The sequence below is a fragment of the Haemaphysalis longicornis genome, unplaced genomic scaffold (genome assembly GCF_048455015.1).
Source record: "Haemaphysalis longicornis isolate Haplotype H1 unplaced genomic scaffold, Haemaphysalis longicornis Haplotype H1 scaffold_8, whole genome shotgun sequence".
NCBI lineage: Eukaryota > Metazoa > Arthropoda > Arachnida > Ixodida > Ixodidae > Haemaphysalis > Haemaphysalis longicornis.
The window spans coordinates 72,175,450-72,196,681 of record NW_027526445.1 but is presented as its reverse complement, the minus strand read 5'-3'; the positions used below and the strand labels follow the sequence as shown (position 1 = coordinate 72,196,681).

Below are 21,232 nucleotides of genomic sequence, written 5' to 3'. Positions count from 1 at the left end.
TGAAATGCTGGAGAGGCTATCTCTTCAGCCACTCCTACAGACCTACCTGCAACTGCCGTGGGCTGCATTACCTGAGCGGCCGTAGCCTGATTTACACTTTCCGCGCTCGATTCGCTGGAGCTCCCCCTGGCGATCACATTTTCGCGACATGACATTTGGGGATCTCCAGAAACAAGAGATGCAGTGTGCGCGACACTAACTGCATCGCATTCCTCGCGCGATTCCCGGGCTGCCGCATCCTGCAAAGCTCTTGGCCGCTCGGCCATGCTACCGGAATGTTCTGCGTCTCTGCACGCTGCGACGACGCACTCACGCTCACCTGAAGCCAGCCCCAGCCCCTTCACAGCGGCCGATCTAAGAACTGCACAGTTCTTCCGCTCCTTTCTGTGCGAACCCTCGCGTTCGGCCGCCACGGAATCACCGCGTGCGCGCGAAGCGCCGTTCTCTACCACACACCGTTGTGTGGCGGAATGATTAGAGAGGGGCTCATCGGTCACATGAACGAGGACATGCGACGCAGCTGAGGCTGTTTCTCTGGCTATCAGCTTTTTCACGGGCATGCGCACACTCTCATTCACCTTTGACCGCCTGTCATTTCCCAATGCAGCCTCGCGCGTAACATTTTCCTTCACCTCCATCTTCATTTCGGTGAAGCCTTCTACGCGGGATGCTTCACTATCCTGCTCCCCGGTTGCAGGAAAACTGAACGCCCACGAAGGAACGCGCGCCACTATCCTCTCTTCGCCTGTCCCGAATGAATCTGATCGTGCCGGATCCCGCGAAACAGGAGGACTACGCGCGCCCAGTGAATGGGTTCCACCTCGCACATCTTTCGGCGAACTGGCGCACCCCAGTCCACTCTCTCCCTCAGTGCTGAACATTACTGTTTGAGCAATCGGTGAGGCAGGAAAATTGTTAGCTCTCTTGAAACGTTCACTCTTCGAACGTTCCGCTGCTAACTCTGCCTCAGCGATTCTCAATTTCGCCAGCAATAGCGCCTTCTGCTCAGCGAACGACATGGCTGACCTAATCCTGACGCTCGCTGTCTCGTCAGCCCTCACAGTCAGCTCCATCTCACCATACCGACCTAACCGCCCCCCATTATCTCAGGGCTACTCATGCAGCACTCCCTACATGTCAGGGTGAGCCACGCACCCAGGATCAAGAGAGGCACTGACCTGCATAGCTCGGTGCCCGTAGAGATGCCGCACTGGTGCAGATGGGGTATCCATTTAGGCACGGCTCCGTCAGCCGAGGTGTCCACCAAACAATGGCCAGCTGACTTCTCGCCTGCCGACAGCTCGCTGCTCCTGCCGCTCCACGCTCAATGGGCTGCTGATGCCTCCACTGACCGCTCGCCAAGCTGCTTCTCCGCTGCTCAGCAAGCCGCAGAGATTGCCTCGGTCTCCGTTGAGCGTTGAGTCCGTTGAGCGCCGGTCAAGCCGCTTCTCCGCCAGGCTGGCGAGCTCGCTGCTCCTGCCGATCTCGTTCAGCAGGCTGCCGCTCTCCGTTGAGAAGTCCGCTGAGCGCCGGTCGAGCCGCTTCTCCACCAGGCTGACGAGCTCGCTGCTCCCGCCGATCCCGTTCAGCAGGCCGCGATTTCTCCGCGATCTCCGTCCGTCGAGGAGCCCGTCTCGCCCGCCGGCCGGCTGAGTCGTCGCTGTTGAAGATCGTGCCGACTGCGCCAGTTATCTTTTAGGTGTTCTTTTCCCCGGGGCTTCTCCTCCAAGCCGCAGTAGCGCTGAGGATCTGACCCCGGGTATCCTCAACCGACAAACTCAGCCTCCGATACAAAACTGTACATTTATTTACAGCCCGGCGGGCGACTAAAAAACAGGACTCGCGCGGAGCTCGAAGACGACGGACCGAGCTCTCCTGCGCTCGGACCGCCTCTCTCTGTCTTCATTTCCATTGCTCTTCGTCGGTGGCCGTCCCATGTGGTGGCGGTTAGGACATCCGGTGCGAGCAGGCGGAAAGCGCCGCGCAACACGTGCTTTCCATTTCCGCGCTGCTTGTCCCCCGGCCCGCTCCAGTTGGTGCGTCGAAGCGCCCGACACCTGCCTTCAATGGGGTTTTATTTTTCAGAGTAAGTTGCCGTAAACTTCGGCCGCGAACGGCAACGGCTTCTGTGTGCTCTGGCACAAGCGCTGCGCCGTCGTGTTTACGGATTTTAAATCTATATTGCTTCTTTTCTTAAAGCAAAGTTGTAAATACCACACATACGGTAGCTGTGTAGTCACGGACTGCTGCGGGCCTATCAATAATACAGTAAAAAACTGAAAGAAACCAAGTACGCGTCGTTCAGACTACGCTTAATGAATCCGTTGATTGCTCTGGAATGCACAGAACGCTAAAAGAAATATCCCAATAGTATTGTCGTTTCGATGAGTGGGTACATACTTGAGAACATCTAAAAACGCTGCAGAAACGCGAAGGATCAAAACACAAAGAGACATATGTTGCACCATGTGTCTTTCTGCTTCCACGCTTTGCAATCCTTGCAAAAACAGGAAGCGAAAAAAGAAAAATGAAACTGATTTTATCACACGCAACAAAAAATGTCAATGTCACGAAGGGAGACAAAAGAGCGTGGTCCAGCGTACAAAAATTTATTTTTTCGCGCTGCGGTGGAGCACACGGAGGAAACAGAATATTGCCACGTAGCCAAGAACGACGCAAAGCTTTTCTGAACGCAGCGAGCTAGCAATCTCCTGCACTACAAAAGACTAGAATGAAACACAAACGTCGAAGAAGCAGTCCGTAGTGTGACGTGAACAGGAGAACGTCGATAAAGGGAGTTGCGCGGCGTTTGCTATGCATGCATTAATCTTGGAACGTTATTAATTTGAGATCTATGGAAATAGGATCGAGAACATTGTCGAAGAAACAAAAAATCACGTTAGCGACAAGGTGGCACCCTTTCCATATCAAACAATATTGCCCGACTGGACGTACGACAAAAAGATCAAACGGGCGCTCCGGTTGAAACGCCAGATAAGAAACCGGAATCGGCCACGCGCGGTTACAAAACAAACAAAACGAACCCTAAGGGATAATTCGCGGAAATATGAAAAGTAAAAGCACAAGGACGTCCCAAAGCTTTTTTACACGCGAGCCTGAGCGCAAGGTAATACAAGTTTGCAAACAGGTAATGAAGCACCGCTACAACCTGACTGATATGACACAAATCCGGCTTTAAGTTAGCCTTGTACAGTTCTAGGTCCACGATGCTGTCAAAAGGGTACTTTGCTTTTTCCATTCTCACACACAGTGCATTTCCACACACTGTCGCACACTTACAATCGAAGCTGAAGTCTCCCGTTGCTTGCCTTGGAATGGCGCCCCTCCATTTCTCACACAGCTGCCCGTCGCTCGGTCAACAGAACAAGGAAACATTTTCTGTGGCATCGTTTTACAAGGAACGACATCCCGGGACGCAACTCCGCATCACAAGAGCGCGATATGCACGTTACATTTTTTTCCCGCACAAAACAAACACAACTCGCCGCGGCTCAGCCGTTCGAGCCAGCGCAACGCCGCCCGAGGAGTGACCTCAGTGAGAGGGTGGCGCCACCGCGCGGCGGCCAAACGCAGCATATGAAGCTCTCCCATTGAGTTACGGAGCAGTTTCGTGACCAGTAAAGCATTGAAGGACTCTGGTGTTATCAACACAGCGCGGCCGGTGACTCGGTGCGGCCGGAGCTTCAAGCCTTGCCTTGGGCCATCGTTTTTTGTTATTTGAGAAGGACTAGTAGTGCCATTTGGTGGAAAGATTTTTATGTGCCCCTGTCACACGAGGAACGGCCGCTAACAGCATTTGGATACGGCGACAGCTGTGGACAGCTCGCTGCTAAGTGGTCTGTTATCAGTCGATGCGTTTGTCAAACGTTTGGATAGGGTTAACTGCGAAGTACCCTTGCCGCACACAGCACGTACACGCACGGGCAAAGAAAAAAGCGCACACTCGTTTTATTGTACTTGTTTGTGGCTTTTGGGGTATGCATTCGCATTCTTTTGTAGGCCGGTTTGTAACAGGGCATTCGAGATGAAATCGTTTGTCGCGCGCGGAGTCGTTTCAAAGCAACGTGACGGTTACTCAGGTAGCCGAATCGCCTCCGACAGCGGTGCATCGTCGGGCCCGGTCGGTGAATATTGTGGGACTCTGTCTCTCATATGCATCGAACTGCTCGTGTTCTTTTTAGTTAACTGCTCTACTTTGTAATATCTATTTGTTAACGCTCCTGATGGCTTGCATGTCCAAATATAAGTATTTGTGTTGTTTTCGTTCAAGGCTCTGACTCATTCTTAGCGTTCTGGTCGGCGAAAGCCGCAGATCAGACGGCCACCCCCTTCGAAAACTGTGCCCTGTAGATTCGGTGGGTTTGTTTGCTCGCTTGAGTCGACTCTTCACATCTAACAGCGTACCCTATTAAGGAAACGGTGTCATGCGTAAAAGATGCTATGAGCCTATCGAACGATTAAATGCATATAGTGTGGACCACGACGGCGACGTGGTTCGAAACCGAAATGTTTTTATTCCCTTTCGGATGATAATGAGGGGTCTGTATACAATCGGGGCCCGTCAGTCGCCAGCTAAGGCCACGTAATTAAAAACACAAATTCATGCCCTTATGGAAGAGAACCGAGTTTGCCGTAGCATGACACAAGTCGGCCGGGCATAAAAAAGAATATCATTTTTTAGAAGAACAATGCACACACTCTTCTTTTGTTGGTAATAACTTTGTCATAATCAATAGTAAGACCATACACAAAAATTACTCGATTATCTGACACTCGATTTTGACACGGAGCTTGCGGCTCCAAAAAGTGCACTGTGGTTTTGCGTGACGGAAACTTCTACAATCACGGTAAATTAACTAAGGCAGGTGTGTGTGGCATGCAGCGTTGGTAAGTTTGCGAGAATAGCGTTTCCATTTCAGCTGTTTTTTTTTGGTTGCCATGCAATCACAAGTAATTTGGTGCCATGAACGAGGTTTACGTTAGCTAACAAGGCTGTAGTAACGGTTGCGGCTACAAATGACCTTATGCACCAATCATGCTTGTCAGCTCGGTGACACAGAATATTAAGTTGTCAGAATACGGATGACTAAGTCGCCTAGTTTATCACTACTGTAAAAAAAGAAAGTGTTTTCTGACCCAGTGAAGGACTTTCCTGTATGACTAGCTGTGTTATGACAGATGACCATACTTGATGAGACAAGCCGTAACAAATTAGCTTTGGATGTAACACCAGGAGGGAAATAGGTGGAGGTATCTGCAAGTATAACTGAAACAGTGGGTGCCTGCCCGGCATGAATTCATTATTTGCTGACACGATTTTCTTCTGCAGATCCTGATGCATGATCGAGTTGAATGACTTCATAGATCTTAAGGCAGGATAGGCTGTGCTGTACAAGGCAAGGCTGCATTCGGAAACCAAGTTGGCCCCTCCAGCAGAAGTGAGTATTGCCACGGCTTGCAACAGCCGTCCAGCTCGAAAAAGCTGCACTTTTTCTATGAAAGTGAGCCACCATGGTAGGGGAGAGGCAGTGTAAGGGTTTGCATCTTTAACTGTGTGCCCATTCACTTGAATAGATGCAAGCTGGCATCTTAAAGCAAGAGACAGCAGTTAACAAAATCATGCAATACCAAAGTGTTTTTCAGTCAAAAACAAAAACTAATCTATCAACCTACAGGGACTTGCATTTTATCTTCACTGTCATTTAAAGTTCTGCTCGAGTATATTCTGCGGAAGTAATATCTTTTTTATTGCTGCCAAAGCCACGACGGTTAATGTACTGGCACTTGGTTTTATGAAGCCTTTGCATTCCTAATTTAGGTACTAGAATTTGGAGGGAACCTGGCCTTACAATTTTATTACTGTACCGAATTATTAAGTTCATCTAACCATAGTTTCTGTTTTGAATTTTACGTGTGGGGCATTTTTTTTCTTTTTTGCTTTTTCAGGCAGATGTTCTTCTGACTCCCTGCCTGCATTCCGTGAACGGGGAAGTTAGCCTCCACATCGATGGCCAGCGTGTCTTGATTGCATCATCTTTACTGGGAGGACTGTGTAGTCTGTTTGCGTCGTTCTGGGTTTTCAACATTCAATATCCCAAGAAGGCACACAGAGCTGTAACGTTTGTGGAACATGCCTTTTTGGACCTTGCCAGCACCAAACTACGTGTGAAGGATTTAGAACTAATTAACTTTTATCGCATCAATATCGCTCACTAATATTTCTTTTCAATCCTGTAATCATTGGATAGTAGTCAAAAAGAATTCCGTATTATATTTCTGACTTTTTCTTTTTTCTTTTTTTACTGGAAAGGGGATATTTGATGGGCCGTTCTGTATGCTGATAATACAGCTATCTTTCAGTGAAGCAATAATATTAACAAACTAATTTAACTTGAAACAATTATCTAAATAATATTGGCAACTGGTGCGAAATGAATCAACTAAAAATTATCCGAAAAACACGAATTTCATGGCTTTTTGTTCTCACTCTAAAGAAGCTGTCGCGATACCACCCATTCTGTTCTATATCATTGCAATAAACCCGCCAGACTCGGTCACTTTTCTTGGCGCATTTGTGTCTTTATCAAAACGCACTGGTATTTTCGGCAGAATATTTTTCATTCTTTATATTACTCATTTATCCATAGCCATCTCACTGCAGTCTGTCTCCTACATCATTTATCTCTTGTGCCTTTACCACCTACAAATGCTCGCTCATTTCACCACAAATTGAAAAATTGTTTTGTTGTTGTAAACCACTGCAACCATTTTTTCTTCACTTTGTGTACTTAGTACTAATGCGTACTGATAAGTTCTGATAAATACTGACGCGTTCTCGATCCTCTAGTATTATATAATGATTTCACTTACCATGCGGTTTGTTTGTGCCTATCTGTTTTTCAAGTATTTCCAGTTCTTGTATTATTATTGTTTCTACAGTTTGTTCAACTAGCACACAGCTCTCGCTCATTTCACCACCTACTGAATTTTTTTGTTGTTGTTCTAAACCACTGCAACCATTTTTTTCACTGTGTACTGAGTGCTGATGCGTACTGATAAGTTCTGATAAGTACTGACGCGTTCTCGATCCGATAGTATTATATAATGATTTCACTTACCATGCGGTTGTGTTTGTGCCTATCTTTGTTTTTCGCGTATTTCCAGTTCTTGTAGTAATATTGTTTCTACGGTCTGTTCAACTAGCATCGTATTGCTGTCTTCAATTGCTAACTGGCGTGTTATTTAGCAATGTACCATTTGTGATTTCTAATATGAGGTCGCCATAAGTATTTATTTCGGAACCTCCTTGTGTACACCATGTACCATGTAAACTTGTCTGCGAAAGTTCGTTTGAAATAAACCTGAAATTGAGAAAAACCGTGTGAAATCACTACTCCCGCAGGGAACTAGAAATTCTCTCTTGTGGCCTTGAAAACCTCCTTTCGGAAGGCCTACAAAACTCCCCAAGCTTTCGTCAAACTCCATTCAAAAGAAGTAAATGCTTTCCTTGATCCTCCTAAAAACGCCCCTAAACTAACATAAGTACTTCCGAAGGGAGCCATAATAGGCTCCTATTCAACCGCCTAAAAATTCCATAAACGTCACTTAAAAACGCCCTTCAGGAAGTAAAGAATACTCCATTTTGACCTCCTTAAATTCTCCCGAACATTTCTTAACACTCCCTAAATACCTCCTTTCTATAACCTAAAAACTCCCTGTTTTGAGGAGGTAAACAAAACCTCCCTGTTCTATGTAGTAAAAAAACTCCTACAAGGAGGACCACTAGAGGACAGGCGAAAAAGAACCTCTAGGGAGTATATGGGAGGAAAAAAAGTTTAGAGTGTAGAGATGAGGTATGTATAGGCGGACGCGCACCTCCTCAATTTCTTGCTAGCCGGCGCCTGTTCTGGCAAGGTCATCCACGCTGCCCACGGAAGGAATTGGACTACCCAGCAAATGAAGGACTTTCGTACCACACCACCACGTATTTCGCCAGGCGCAGCAGGTAGATTGCGCAAACTAATATACAGATCACTGTTCGAGTGTCCTGCGACGATAATAAATATTAAATTATCCATGGAGGTGGACGGAAGAGTAAGATTCAAACAAGATACGGGCCCGAGACTAAGGGCGTTCATTATCTTTTGGAAATTACGAGGCCTCATAGGCCCATTTATTTGCACTGATTATTTTCACGTGTTTAATTCTTCGGTGAGGAAAACTAAGCTTGAATCCCCAAAACCTGCTCAACATACGACCATACGTTTAATCGGCATCTGCTATCCCCACAGTACTGGCTGGCGCTAGCCTGAACTGAGTGGAGATGTGGATGCCATGATGCCTTCGTCTATGGCAACAAATGCCTCGTTAGGAACAGAGTGGCCGCTAGACGTCAAGAAAATACCAGCAGGAGGACGTGGTCAAGGAGTTGGAACATGGTGAAGAAAAGGTGCTAAGCGAACTCTCCTGGTTTTTGTTTTCTTTTGGCTCACACGTTTGAGTTGTGTTTGTATTATATAAGAATGGACTGGGACCATAATCAGTCCTCTTCCTGTCTGAACGTCGACCAGTCCCATTCCTCTATGAACACCACCCTGCGAAGGACGAAACCTACATTTACTATTACCATACCGTTGGAAGGTAGGCTTCGTCCATCAAAGTTAGCTGAAAACGAAGCTATTAAATGTGAAAAACCTTATGAGCTTCAGCCCGAGGAAATCATTAAAATTCAAATCCGAAAATCCCAAGGAATCCTCTTTTTCATACCAGAGAATAACCTAAGACAACCGGGTTTATATTTTGCTGTTTCCTTCGAAATAGATGTAACGTTAGTCGCAAAAAACTAAAAACACTACTTATAGGTAAGCAACTGTTCGGAGAAGCGAGTCTCCACAAAAGAGTGGCTTCAAACGCTAAGGTTTCTTTACAGGGCTGCTGCCTTTACCCAGGTGGGCACGTGACGTAGGAAATATCGAGGCCGCCCTGACTGCTTTCGTAAATACGAGAAGCTAAACTTCAATTTATTTTTCCCAGTTCGAGCTCTACTAGAAGTAACTCCGCTCTATATGCTGGTTTTGGCCATCTTGTTTTGGCCCAGTTTGCCCAATTGTATATTTTCCTTCACCGCAGTCTTCATTCTCTACGTCGTTATTCTGTTGATGCTAATCATGACATTCGGACTCCTTTTGTGAGCGAACAATCCCTCAGTGCGAGTATCTCGGCGCCATTGAGTATGTTTCGCATCTTTTCAGTAATCCTTAACCAAATAACATGTAATGCTTTCAAACGCATTTTTATGCTGTCTCAAAGATACGATATTCGGCGGCCAGCAGTAGACGCGAGCATCGCAGGACAGGCGTGGTTGGAAGTCAATGGGAGACGCCTTCACCCTGCAGTGTACCCGAGTAGGTTGGTGATGGTAATGATGATAATGATGATGATGTTAGTTCGCTATACGCATTGACCAGCAAAAGAGCCGCACTAAAAACCATTTTTACGTTATATCATCAAATGTACTTGCTACAGTTACGTAGGTTGCTGCTTTCTTTCAATGCTGATTGCTGGTACTATGGAGTTTATTTTCGCTAGTAGCAAATATATGCTGAAATGGCTCGGCAGAAACGTTTAAAGGAGCCATGCAGACAAAACACGACTTTGGTTCATTCGAAAATTGACTCGTTGGAATCGTACTGACACCACTTTTAACGTAAACTTCGCTCAATAGACTTCATAATTAGGAAAAACGGCAATGGTCACGTGACTAACTAGCTCATTTCCCGCAACAGAACCTATGATGTCATAGCAGAGAACTGTGCCATTGGCGGAGGCCGGCAAAAGCAAATGCAAGTTATACAGCACTTATAACCTTCTTTCCCGAGATATTTTTGCTTAAAAGTAAAGCATATACATTCATTTTATAGACGTAAGAATGGTAGGGTAAGCATGGAAGATACGAAAGTACACGTAAACATTGAAGTACCAGGGCGTGCTGTTGTTAATACTGCGCACTCTTGGCTTGTCATAGCTGCACAGCAGTATGGCGCTTTCGGGTTGTCCGACACGACACAGGAAGATTAGCGTAAGCGACATTGTCTTACGCGACCATGTTTGTCGAGTATACCCCATGTTTCACAACACGAGTGCTTTCTACCGTAATAAAAACAAGCCAGGCGCAAATACGTTCGAAAACAAAGGAAAGGCGGGCAAAAGTCAGCCACTGTATGGTAGCGCCATCTGGGAGGAGTGACTGTAAACAAGGCTCTGTAGTTCGTTGGATGCCTAGTGCCGCGTTCACGTTCACTTCAAGGCGTGCTTTTCTGACGTCATCGAAACACAGAATTTGGCGGGAGAATAAAAATGTTAACATAAATTGATTAATTTCTTATTGAATAAAGTATCGCTTGCTGCCGGACAAGCGCTGGGGGCAATATAAAACATCAAATCTTTCGACGAAAACAAACTTGTACTTTGTCTTCATGGCTCCTTTAAAGGGTGATTGGGACGAGCGATGAGCTCTATGGAAGGATTTCCTGCATTACAGCGTTGAAGCTGTCATAGGGGGACATAAAACACTTCCTTATTCCCCTCATTTAGGAACATTTCATCCTTTGGTAAAGGTCATATTCATCTGTGAATAAATATCCGTGTTTGCGCTCCGTAATCTATACTTCTCTTGTTGTTAGTAGGAAGTCCAGAATAGCATTCTGGCCACGAAAATAATGTTAGAAACAATATTCTGACGGTCGGAAACGAACCTCGGCGACACGCGTGATGACTGATGCCGCGCCGTAGATGACGATTACGCTCCATGGCAGCTTGCCGGTGATCGTCACGAGGCCCTTGGGGCCAAACACTGACTCGAAGTCGGGCGAGTCGTCCCCGTCCACATCCACCTTGTACCGGAACACGCTCGGATTGATCTCTGGTTTTAGGCAGCGGCGAGCGTCGAAAGTGGACGACGCGGAAAATGCCGTCGACGCCAGCAGAACAATCCCGCTCAGAAAGATAATTTCCAGATCTCTGCGTGAACAAAACAAGCAAAAGGCGAGTTAATAAGCATTCATTGTGCTGCATTCACGCAGTGCCTTCTTCGTACTCAGGTATAATACGCGAGTCCGCTGCCTTATTTGGTGGGTGACGAACTAATATGTCGCAATGTGGCCTGGGCGGGGGATATCATAGAGGGCTGCTGTAGATTCATCTGTAAGGGGGCTTTCAGCTGCACCGCGACCACTTGCCCCTCGCTAACCTAACAACCAGTCATCGCGACGGCCAACCAATATTGAGCTAAGGAACTTCGAAATCGCGTGTAGCACCACCTGACGTGCGATCCATTAAAGACGCTCTATGATCTAAATCATAATCCAACACCGAAAAAAAAATGCAAGTGAAAGTTTGATTGCTTGATTGTAGGGTTTAACGCGCCGACGCAACGCAGACGATGAGGCGCGCCGTAGTGGAGGGCTCCGGATTGATTTTGAAAACCTGGGGATCTTTAACGTGTGCCGAAATCTCGTACACAAGGGCGTTTTTGCTTTTCTCCTCCATCAGAAAAGCGGCCGCCGCGGCCGGGAATCGAACCCGCGATGCAAGTGAAAGTACTTTGAATGCACTTTTAATAGTGAGCCTCTCAAAACATTCTTAACCAGTCACTTAACCATTACACCTCAATTTTGAGGATGCCTTACGGCAATATATATTTTCAAGTGGGTGAACCTACAGCAATATTTGAGCTCCGCCTATTCTGTTCAAGCAATGTGTAGGTGAATTTTGTTTTGTTTCTCATAATTTCTCAGTGCTAGACGTTTCAAGCCTCAGTGAAAACAGGAACCATGCCCATTAGATGATGTACTGCATAATGACACCCTGTATGATAATAGACTCATTCCACCTGGCAAAAATAAACCCGGGAAAGGTCTTCTGCTCCTGCCGCTGTGTTCTGCAGGTTTCCATAAAAATATATTGTTTCTGTTCCCATATCTTCTCAGAGTTACGCACGCATTTCTTCAGTTAAATCATCGTTGCGTCCCGCCATGTTCACTACATACTGCGAGAAAAAAATCAACCAAACATGGCTTCCTACCTTTGCCTTTACTTCGGCCGGAACGTATATTTTGTTGCCGTCTACAATTCTTTTTGAAGTTGGACGCGTCATGGCTATAGTGCAATCAGAATTTCACCCAGAATGGGCAGCTGTGATACTGAGAATGGGGATTTGGTGCACCACCGGAGAAACAAAGCTTTTGAGATCGGGCAGAGACGGGGAACAACATTTGCTCGATGGAGGGACGACGCGAGAAAATTCAGAGGAAATGAGCAACTCGCATTACCGGATAGGAGTGGTAGGAGATACAAGGGCTAGTCCTACCTCCTGCAGTGGTACAGTGAACTAGAAAGTATTCTAGTTCACTATAACAGTGGTGCATTGGCTGCTGGTGATGTTTGTTGATGACACTTGTCTACATTTACTTAGTCAAACTGCCCCAAAGATAACAAGAACTACGGCAAAATTTCTTACCAAATTGTGTTTAAGTTATTAATTCTAGATTTTTATTGCAGGAGGCGAGATTGAGCAGGATTCAAAAAAGAAGCATTTCAGCAGCTATGTTTTCTGTAAAAATGCGCAACGAAAATATTTCTGTGTGTACAGCTGCAATAAATTCGCAAACGCTGATCAAGCATTGAACACGAGCAGATTCAGAAACAGTAAAGACCGATAAATTATAATAACGCGAGTGCATCTAATGTTAAAAATCACCCATAAATTTTCCCTAGCTGTTTTTAGTAAAGCTTGGCTAACTTAATATATTAGGTGAAAACCGCTCAGCACAATTCGAGTAAGTAGTGTTTTTTACATCGCTACGTCTAAAGCACCTTTTCTGCATACAGGTTACAGCAACTATAAAAACTTAAAATCAAGCTGATTGCTTATTTTCACCTGTTCGGTTTGTCAAGTGAAGTTTACTTTAATACCTGCACGAATACCCTAAGCCAAGATGTCCATGTTTGGTAAGGTGCTACATACACTAATGAAGTTCTCGAAGTTTAAAACTGTGCAGTTTCAAGTTTTGTTTCGATGCAACCTCTTTATTGGGTGTGTGTTGTAAAGGTAAGCAGTCAGGGACGCCCTTGCGTCTGGAATGAAAGAAGCAGATTTCCGTCGACTGTGCTACTACAACGCCGGACCGCACTCCGGTATCTCAGGAGTCCGTAAATGTGAGCTTGTTGCAGCTACTTAGTTTGAATGGCATATAAATGCTATTATAGGCACCATCGGTAACGCTTTCAACTTAAGAAGACCTTAGGATGAAGGCCTCTCCCACAAATGTTTCATGGTCTTAAACTTGCTTCGCCCAAATCTGTTGTGTGTAGGTAAAGTTTTCTCCAATAATTTGCCCAATCAAATAAAATTCACCCGAAATCGTAATGTGGCAATTGCAATTGCTCTATACATAGTTCAAGGTTGACCGCGTTTCATTCACCAAACGTTCCTTTTACGGGGGCTTTCTGCAACGTGTTATAGTCTAGTATGTTACATTCCGTCTAGTTAAACCAAACGAACAAATTCATGCATACCCCCACACTTACCGCCTTTGAATCAGCCTGCACGAAAATATAATGCCGGAGTATCCAATCCAAAACGACAGAACCAGTAGTTCGAGGATTCTGCAATGTGAAATAGGAGATTTGTGCGGGAAACAGCAAATAACACCTAAGGGAATGCATGACCGTCAGGAAATATAAAACGCTCCTGTTATGCCTGTAATTACTGTCGTCCCGTCCACTTAATCAACTATACATCCCAAGTCGTCCCTTTCCACAGTCCTTTAGGCTACACTATTTTCCTGTCCTACTCACACTCTATCTATTCCATCCAACTCTGTATCACACTTCCCGGCCCATTTGTTCCTCTTTACACTCCGCTCCCACCCCCTCAATCCATTGCCTGCTGCTTCCAGAGAATCTCCAAACCGCGTGTATAAAGGCTCGGTTGATCAGAGTGATATGCGAACGCAAAAAGGCCAAATATTGCTTTTTTGGGGTATGGGACGTTTGTCATCTCGAGCCTATCTTTGGCGATATCGTTTTTACGAATGAGATATTGCAACGATGTTCCTCAGAATGAGGTACCGCTGAGGAGCACGGGGCTGACAGCACAATCTTAGGTTTCAGGAGATGACTTTGCCTGTGTGAAAGAACACCCAGGAAACGTCTGTGGTTGCACCGGATGAGCTTAAACAAGTTGCGAAGACTCCCTCAACTCCTTCGGCTTTACTCGTCGGAATTACAACTGGCGACCTTTAAACATTGGCAGCTCGGTCTCTGGAAGCTGTCCACCACCCATTCAAGCGGCCGTCAGATCAGCGATTCAGCTGGTGATTCGAAGGAGTTGCTGCCCAAAACATGACACCTAGAATTTGCAACTGGCCACAGTAGACACCAGAAGTCTATTTAACGAGGCAAGCTGGATTCCCATCTAGCGAAGCCCTTGCTCATGAAAGTAGGAGGTATGAGGAATAATTGTGAATGTGCTCTGGAGAAAAGCTCACGGCGGTACAAGTGCAAGTGATTGGTGGTACAAGCCTACGCACTCAGGTGTAGCGACGGTGATTTGGCTGTTGAGAGACTCTATGAAGCTGTCGAACCAGCAATGAAATTGGCAAACCAGCCGTGAACGATAGCTATGGAAAGCAGTAGTACAGGGATAATAAAAAGGCATGTAGGGGACCGAGGGGGGGGGGGAAGCTTTTAAATAGGTAGTGGGAGTTTCCTAGTTGAGGTATTCGTTGAATTTGTGGATATTAATAACCTGGGTTATTGTCCTATTCTTTGCCGTTTGTATGTCCACTTCAAGACGCTGGCTTGTCTTATCAACCACAAATCGCTTCTGTTGCGTTACGCTCGAGCCCGTTCTTTGCCTCCCTCCTAGTTTCTTATTAAAGTGAAGCTTTAGTGTCCTCACGAATGCCGTTGTACACCAATACGCCCTGCAAGAAAGCCAACTGTCTCTGACGACGATGATGAATGATAGTGGGTGAAGTGAAAGAAAAAATCCCGGGCCAACTCCACTAACGTGAATCCTGGGGAGGGGAAAAGCATGCAGTGTATAATTGTGTTCAATGACTGGGTCTCTCTCTTTTGCCGCACTGCGCGGACTGCCACACTGCGAGGGCTGAAGAGAGGCGGTGGCGCCCTCTCTTGCATTGAACTAGATTTAAGCAATTTGCAAGCCCCATCTGCCTCAGTTTAGGGTAGTGGCAGGAGCCAAAGCGAGTGCAGTGCAATGCCCGCGCGTCGCCCTGGGGGGTCGTTCTCCGTGCACAACGAGACCTCGGCATGATTCAAGAATGCCCCTTCTTGCTTCGACCGACCGCCCGACCCGATCACGCCTTGCGATGAGAGCCGGAGGGTGTTTGACTGTAGCACAAATTATAACCCGGCTACAAACAGCTACTGTTTGTGCTTTCCGTTTGCTAGAGCGGACAGGGATGGTGGTTTTATTGATCATACACTCTTCTTTTAGTAGGCGTTAGGTTACAGCGCGAGGCGCTGGCAAACGAGTGTCCCGGCGTTTTGCACGTATACATGAGACGACGACGGGAGGACACGCCGACAGCCTGAGCCCCTCAGGGTCTTCACCGCTAAAAAACGCTTCCCGTGGTGGAACCGAACCTGGGTCCCTCCCGTTATAAAGGCGGCGTCTATCCGATTGCTCCATCTGGACATGGTCGAAGCGGTTTGGAAAACTCGGACGACGAAGCATCCGTCGCGAGAACAATGATGTTGCTCTGCGCGCCTGAAGTCTGTTAGCCACACGACGTTAGGCCTGAGTTCCCATTATGAGGTTTTAGGAAGTTAGACCTAGGGTCATATCGTAGGGTTTGACATCTCAAACCGGCACCCAATCAAAAATTTTATCACTGAACGCCAAGCAACAGGTACCGATTCGCGCCGTACACCCCAAACGTTAGGCCTACGAAGTGCACACCCGAGAACTGCTGTGGGAATTCTAGAAAATTGCTGCGTACCTCCAAGTACCACATACTCGAAGGGTGGGATCGGCCAACCAACGCATTCATAACAAGAAATCTTCGCGGTTAACCATTGTCGTCGTTAGACAGAGGGTGCATACCCTTTATTTATAAATAAATAATTTATTCACTTTATAATTTAAGTCCAATATCGATCTGGGTATCTACTCTGTTACTCAAATTGTAGCCGGCCCTCAATTCGCTGCGCTACATGTCGATACCTCGTAAACTCCTCCTCATTTTTACAACCTTGTCTACGGCGCGGTTCGCGGAAATATCCGAGACACTCGTTTCCTGTTCCTAAGCGTTGCCCCCACAATCCTTCAATGAATGACTCAATAGGTGACCGGTTTAATGCAACAGATCCTGTGAATATAGCAACACCCTTAACAAGGCGTTTCTGGATGACGAAAATATGCAGTATTCCGTTGGCCCCACCGCGTAGTGGAAGAATTGGGAGACCAGAGGACACTAGAAAGATAATTCTGTTGGAGCACCTACCGAAGAAAGCTGAGATTAACCAAAAAGGTATCTGGGCTGGACGTGCCATGCAGAAAACTGACAGCAGGTGGACAATTGGACGGGTAGACAGCTAGCTAAACACATAACTGCAAAGTGCAGTAAATGGAGGCATAAAGTAAAAAAAAGACAAAATACGAGTTGGGCACCGCGATGCAGGGGCGATTCCGGTTATGTTGGAAAGTCCTCCTTTTAATTAGCAGAAAACCCCTCTTGGTAACTGCGGTGGTTGCGGCAGTTGTAGCGGTGGCGGCTGTGGAAATGAAGAGGACAGCTGAGATGATGCTCAATATTTAATCAGTCCAGAATGGTTACCTTGCATAAAGGCGGACATATTGCGTACCAAGACGCGGTAGCCATGGCTTTGTTGTGAAACAGACGCAAGTTTTGGCTGTTCATTATTCTGCATTAGATCGGGGTGTGTACCACAGAGCTGGAGTATTCAGCCATAACGCAACGTAGTTCCAAAAGGTATGAATCTTGCTTTGTTTGAAAATGCCTTGAAACCACCCAATATTTATATTTTTTCGCCATCAAATAGCTTAACTGCATGTTCTAAACAATATATTGGCTTCGTGACGATGCTGTATGAACGTCCAAGAAACCAATACAGAGCGCAAAAAGACGTACTTGCATCTCTCGAGCTGGTTCAGTTTCAGTTTTGCGTAGTAGCACATGATTTTCTCCGCTTCCGCAGTGAACTGTCCTTCACTGAAAGTAAGAGAACATTAAAGTTCAGATTGACATGTATTGCACATTGAATTAATTGACACAGCGAAGCATAGCAGATTTATTTCGGTAAAACACATTTGAAACTAGCCTAAGCAGGTTGGTGCTATATTAGGATATCTATGAGAAAGAAAGGAAATTGAATCGGTCACGCACCTGTGATGTGTACAAAGTGTCTAGGATTCCATTACAGTGTTGACATACGAACACACAATCCTCCTCTACTGTACACACTTTAGCTTTTCAACCCTACAACCAAACGAATTCACACTTGCTATGAATTCCTGCGAAGATACTACAATGTAGAAACGATACCTGCTCTTTCCAAATGTGTTTACTATGCCATCCTATCAAATTTACTTAGGCGGCGGCTTGGTGCAGTGGAACTTTATTCAATTACTGCGCCACTTCATAAAAATTACCCCCACCTCCCCTCGCGGGAAGCCTGGTGTGATGCGACGCTGAGGGGGGTTCAAGCGCCAGAAGAGAGTAACCGTCGACCGAAACGCCGCCGGAGAGCGGCACACCGGTCATATGCGCAGCGCGCCCGAAGGAGAGGAGACCGCGGAGAGATTGCCGCGGCTATGACGCAACATAATTCAACACAATCCACTTTAATCCAATCCAATCCAATCCAATCCAATCCAAGCCAAGTCAAGCCAAGCCAAGCCAATCCAATCGAATCCAATCCAATGCCCCTCGCGAGATAGTGTTCGCTATCGGAGAGGAGAGGGGGAGAGTGGCTGCGGATAACGGACGCACGCGGACAACAACGGACGCACGCAGGAAGGACAGGGCCGCCGACAAGAGATGCTCTGAGCGTCGCATCTAAAAACACCTACATGTTGTAATTGCCACATCTTGAAGTGACAGCCACCGGGCCATTCCACTAGCCTGAAACCTGGGGAGCGGCGAAGCATTCAGTGTATGAATGTATTCTTGCCGCATTGGCGCTTTTGCCCACAGAGATGAAACCGTTGGGGAGCAGAGGTATAGAGATTTGCGGTGAAAATCTCGTGTCTTTGAAGCACGAAGCATCCTAGCGCGAGGCGTTGGAAAACGAGTGTCTTATAGTATGTTCTCTTAGTACGCGTTACGTTCTGGCGCAAGGCGTTGGAAAATGACTGTCCGCGTGTTTTAGTACCGTGACTACATGAAACGATGACGACGACAGGGGACGCCGACAGGTTGAACCCCTAAGGGGCTTCGACCCTAAGACATTTTTCTTGTGGCTTGATGTAAGCATGTTTGTAAACTTCCGTCATGGGTCCGTTCGTCCCGTGAAGAAGGGTCACGCGCCCATGATGCAGCTGACAAATTTCTCCTGACCGCGCCGACGGGTCTGGATTGCGGCTGTATTTTTGGCACGCTGTTTGTACGAAAAAAAGACTGCACAGCAGAGGTACGGTGATGAAAGTTTTTTTTACCTAACCAATCATCATAAAAATAATCAAGGTTGACCTGAACCAAAACTATTCACTAATTTAAAGGCAGGTCTTTACAACGACACATGACAGCAGCGGCTGGATTATAGTGATTCCGATTGTGGGCAACTTTCTCAAGCGTTAACAATGCAGAAAGGTAAAGTCTCAATACTTAATGATCCTCCATAATCGAAGGGACATGAGTTAAAATTACATAACACACGGGTTCGATGTACCACCAAGGGCCAAGATATAAGACAGTAAGAACTGGCCAAACCACCTCCAGCGCTTACGAGAAACGGGTGCCAAACAGGACGATTAGGCGTGGCGTTCGCCAAGGCAGGGCCGCTCGATGGAAAAAGGTGTTTAAATCCAGCGGCCGTGGCCAGGGAAGTGAAAAAAGAAAAATGCTAAGCGGGCCAGCTTCGGATAGCAAAAGAAGAGAAAGCTGTGCAACGACATACGGCAGGGCTTGTGATATCGAGGCCCACTGTAACTTGTTCAGCACCACCAAAGTACGAGTATGCTAGCAATGCACACTCGAACCGAGGTTTACGTAAGGAATGAACAATGAATGGAGCTATGCGTGGCATGTAAAACACATCATGGCCCGTTAAAAGCGTGTGTCCTAAAAGCGACTAATATTGGGTCGGTGCAACTGTATTTTTGATTATGGGGTTTAACCCGCCGAAAGTACACAGGTTATGGGGGGGGGGGGGGGGGGGGGGCTGCGGAATAATTTTGACCACCTGGGGATCTTTAACGTGCTTCAAAATCTCAAACACACGGGCATTTTTGCTTTTCGCCTCCATCAGAAAATCGGCCGCTGCAGCCTGGAATTGAATCCGCGTACCTGAGCTCAGCAGCACAACGGCTCAGCAACTGAGCCACCGCGGCGGGTCAACGGCCTTTGTTTCACGGTGTGTTAGCTAGATACAGTTGGAACCAATTTTCACGTGTATTATACGTGTAGAGAGCCCCGATAGGCGGTGTTTGCATATCTACGCTGGCCACCTACGAGTCTTCCTACCGATACGTAGGCACTTAGCTCTTATACATTTTTTGTAGAAGAACGGTTGCCGTCGCCTCCTCCCCTTCATGAAAGTAAAGCGCTTGTATCAATAAGGTAAGCAATATTTATAGGCTGTGTCTAGCGTTCCGTCCAGACGGAACGGCAACTGTCACTAAAGTTTCGTCCAGCGGAAACACAACTAGCGTTGAGAGCAGTCTTTCTTGATTTTTACCTAACCGGCCGAACCGCTACCGCTCACTGACTAGCCAGAATCACTGATAATTATTAATCATTATTGATAAGTACAGATGATACAGATCCGGACGGATATCAAAGCCGCCACCCGACGCCCGCTTCACATTAATTAAGCGAGAGCAGTCGGTCTTGATTTTTACCCAACCGGCCAAACCGCTTGCGTTCACTAACTAGCCAGAGTCACTGTTAATTATTAATCACTGGTAATAATCACAGGAGATCGGGCGTAACTGGGGATGGCTACGTCGGCCTTAGCTCCAGTGAGCGGGAGCGGTTCGCCCGCTTGAGTAAAAAACCAAGACCGACTGCTTTCATCGCGTGAATTGCAAAGCGAACGTGAAGTATATCTATTACAAAGCGCTAACCACAACAGCAAAAAAAAAAAAGTTTCAAGAATCGAATCACGGACTACAGCGTCCGTAGACAGCGGCGGAAATGCTACACCAAATCCCGGGACGAGAAATGGCGGCTAATCGGCTGGTTTTGATATGGCGTTCAGTCAGGACGGAACTTTATCAGTTTTTAGCGTTCCGTCTGGACGGAACGCTAGACACTTCTACATTTATATGTGATTTAAAAGCCTTAGGATGTTTGAATGGTAACAACACAGGGAAACGCCCCCGAATAAACGTCTTATGCGCGCGAACCTACTTCTTTATTGTGAGTTGCTGCGCATATATCCGAAAGTACATGGAAGGCTTAAGTATTGTACCGTGTTGGCAACCCCACACAGAAACACAGCGCATGTGGCTCTTTCGCCATGAACTTCTGTAAAAAGCCGGGCTTACAACACAAAACGCAAACCCACATTTAGCCCACACTCACAGGCAGAAAACGCAGGTTCATCAAGGGGATGTTATAACCGTAACACCATTCTGCCCATGATTGACCAACACGACCAATTTATTAAGCGCATGAGCAGCGTGTTGGTAAACAAAAAAAGCCCACAAAATTCGTCATTCGTGTTAAGTTTCAGCGTGAGCAGAACAGCGGTTTGCTTAGAAAAAAAAATTGGTTGTGGCTTAACTAAGTTACGCTTGGGTGTGTGTAGCAAGAGGTTCGGTTAATGTTATTGTTTAGCTTGGTTCTCTGCATGGTTACGACGCTTCTCGAGGCGTCCGGATCGTTCTTCCTCCGTCTCCTCAGCTCGCTTCCTCCTCTTGGTTTCTTTGTGACGACGAAGCCTGGCTTCTTTAAGTCCCTCCGACTCATTTTGCATATCTGACGAAGAATCCGACCGA

At 46.6% G+C, this 21,232-nt stretch overlaps 1 protein-coding gene across 1 annotated transcript in view; it reads right to left on the bottom strand.

Annotated features, from left to right (window-relative positions):
• LOC144149562 (putative transporter B0285.6) overlaps positions 1–17,296 on the bottom strand; it is a 42,598-nt gene extending 25,302 nt beyond the window's left edge. The window contains exons 1-3 of the mRNA XM_077681199.1: positions 17,202–17,296; positions 13,609–13,686; positions 10,776–11,040 (exon numbers count right to left, since the gene is read on the bottom strand). Of these exons, the coding sequence (XP_077537325.1) occupies positions 10,776–11,040; positions 13,609–13,686; positions 17,202–17,248 (390 nt within the window). The 5' untranslated portion in view covers positions 17,249–17,296. The remainder of the gene's footprint in view (positions 1–10,775; positions 11,041–13,608; positions 13,687–17,201) is intronic.
• Positions 17,297–21,232: the final 3,936 nt, after the last annotated feature.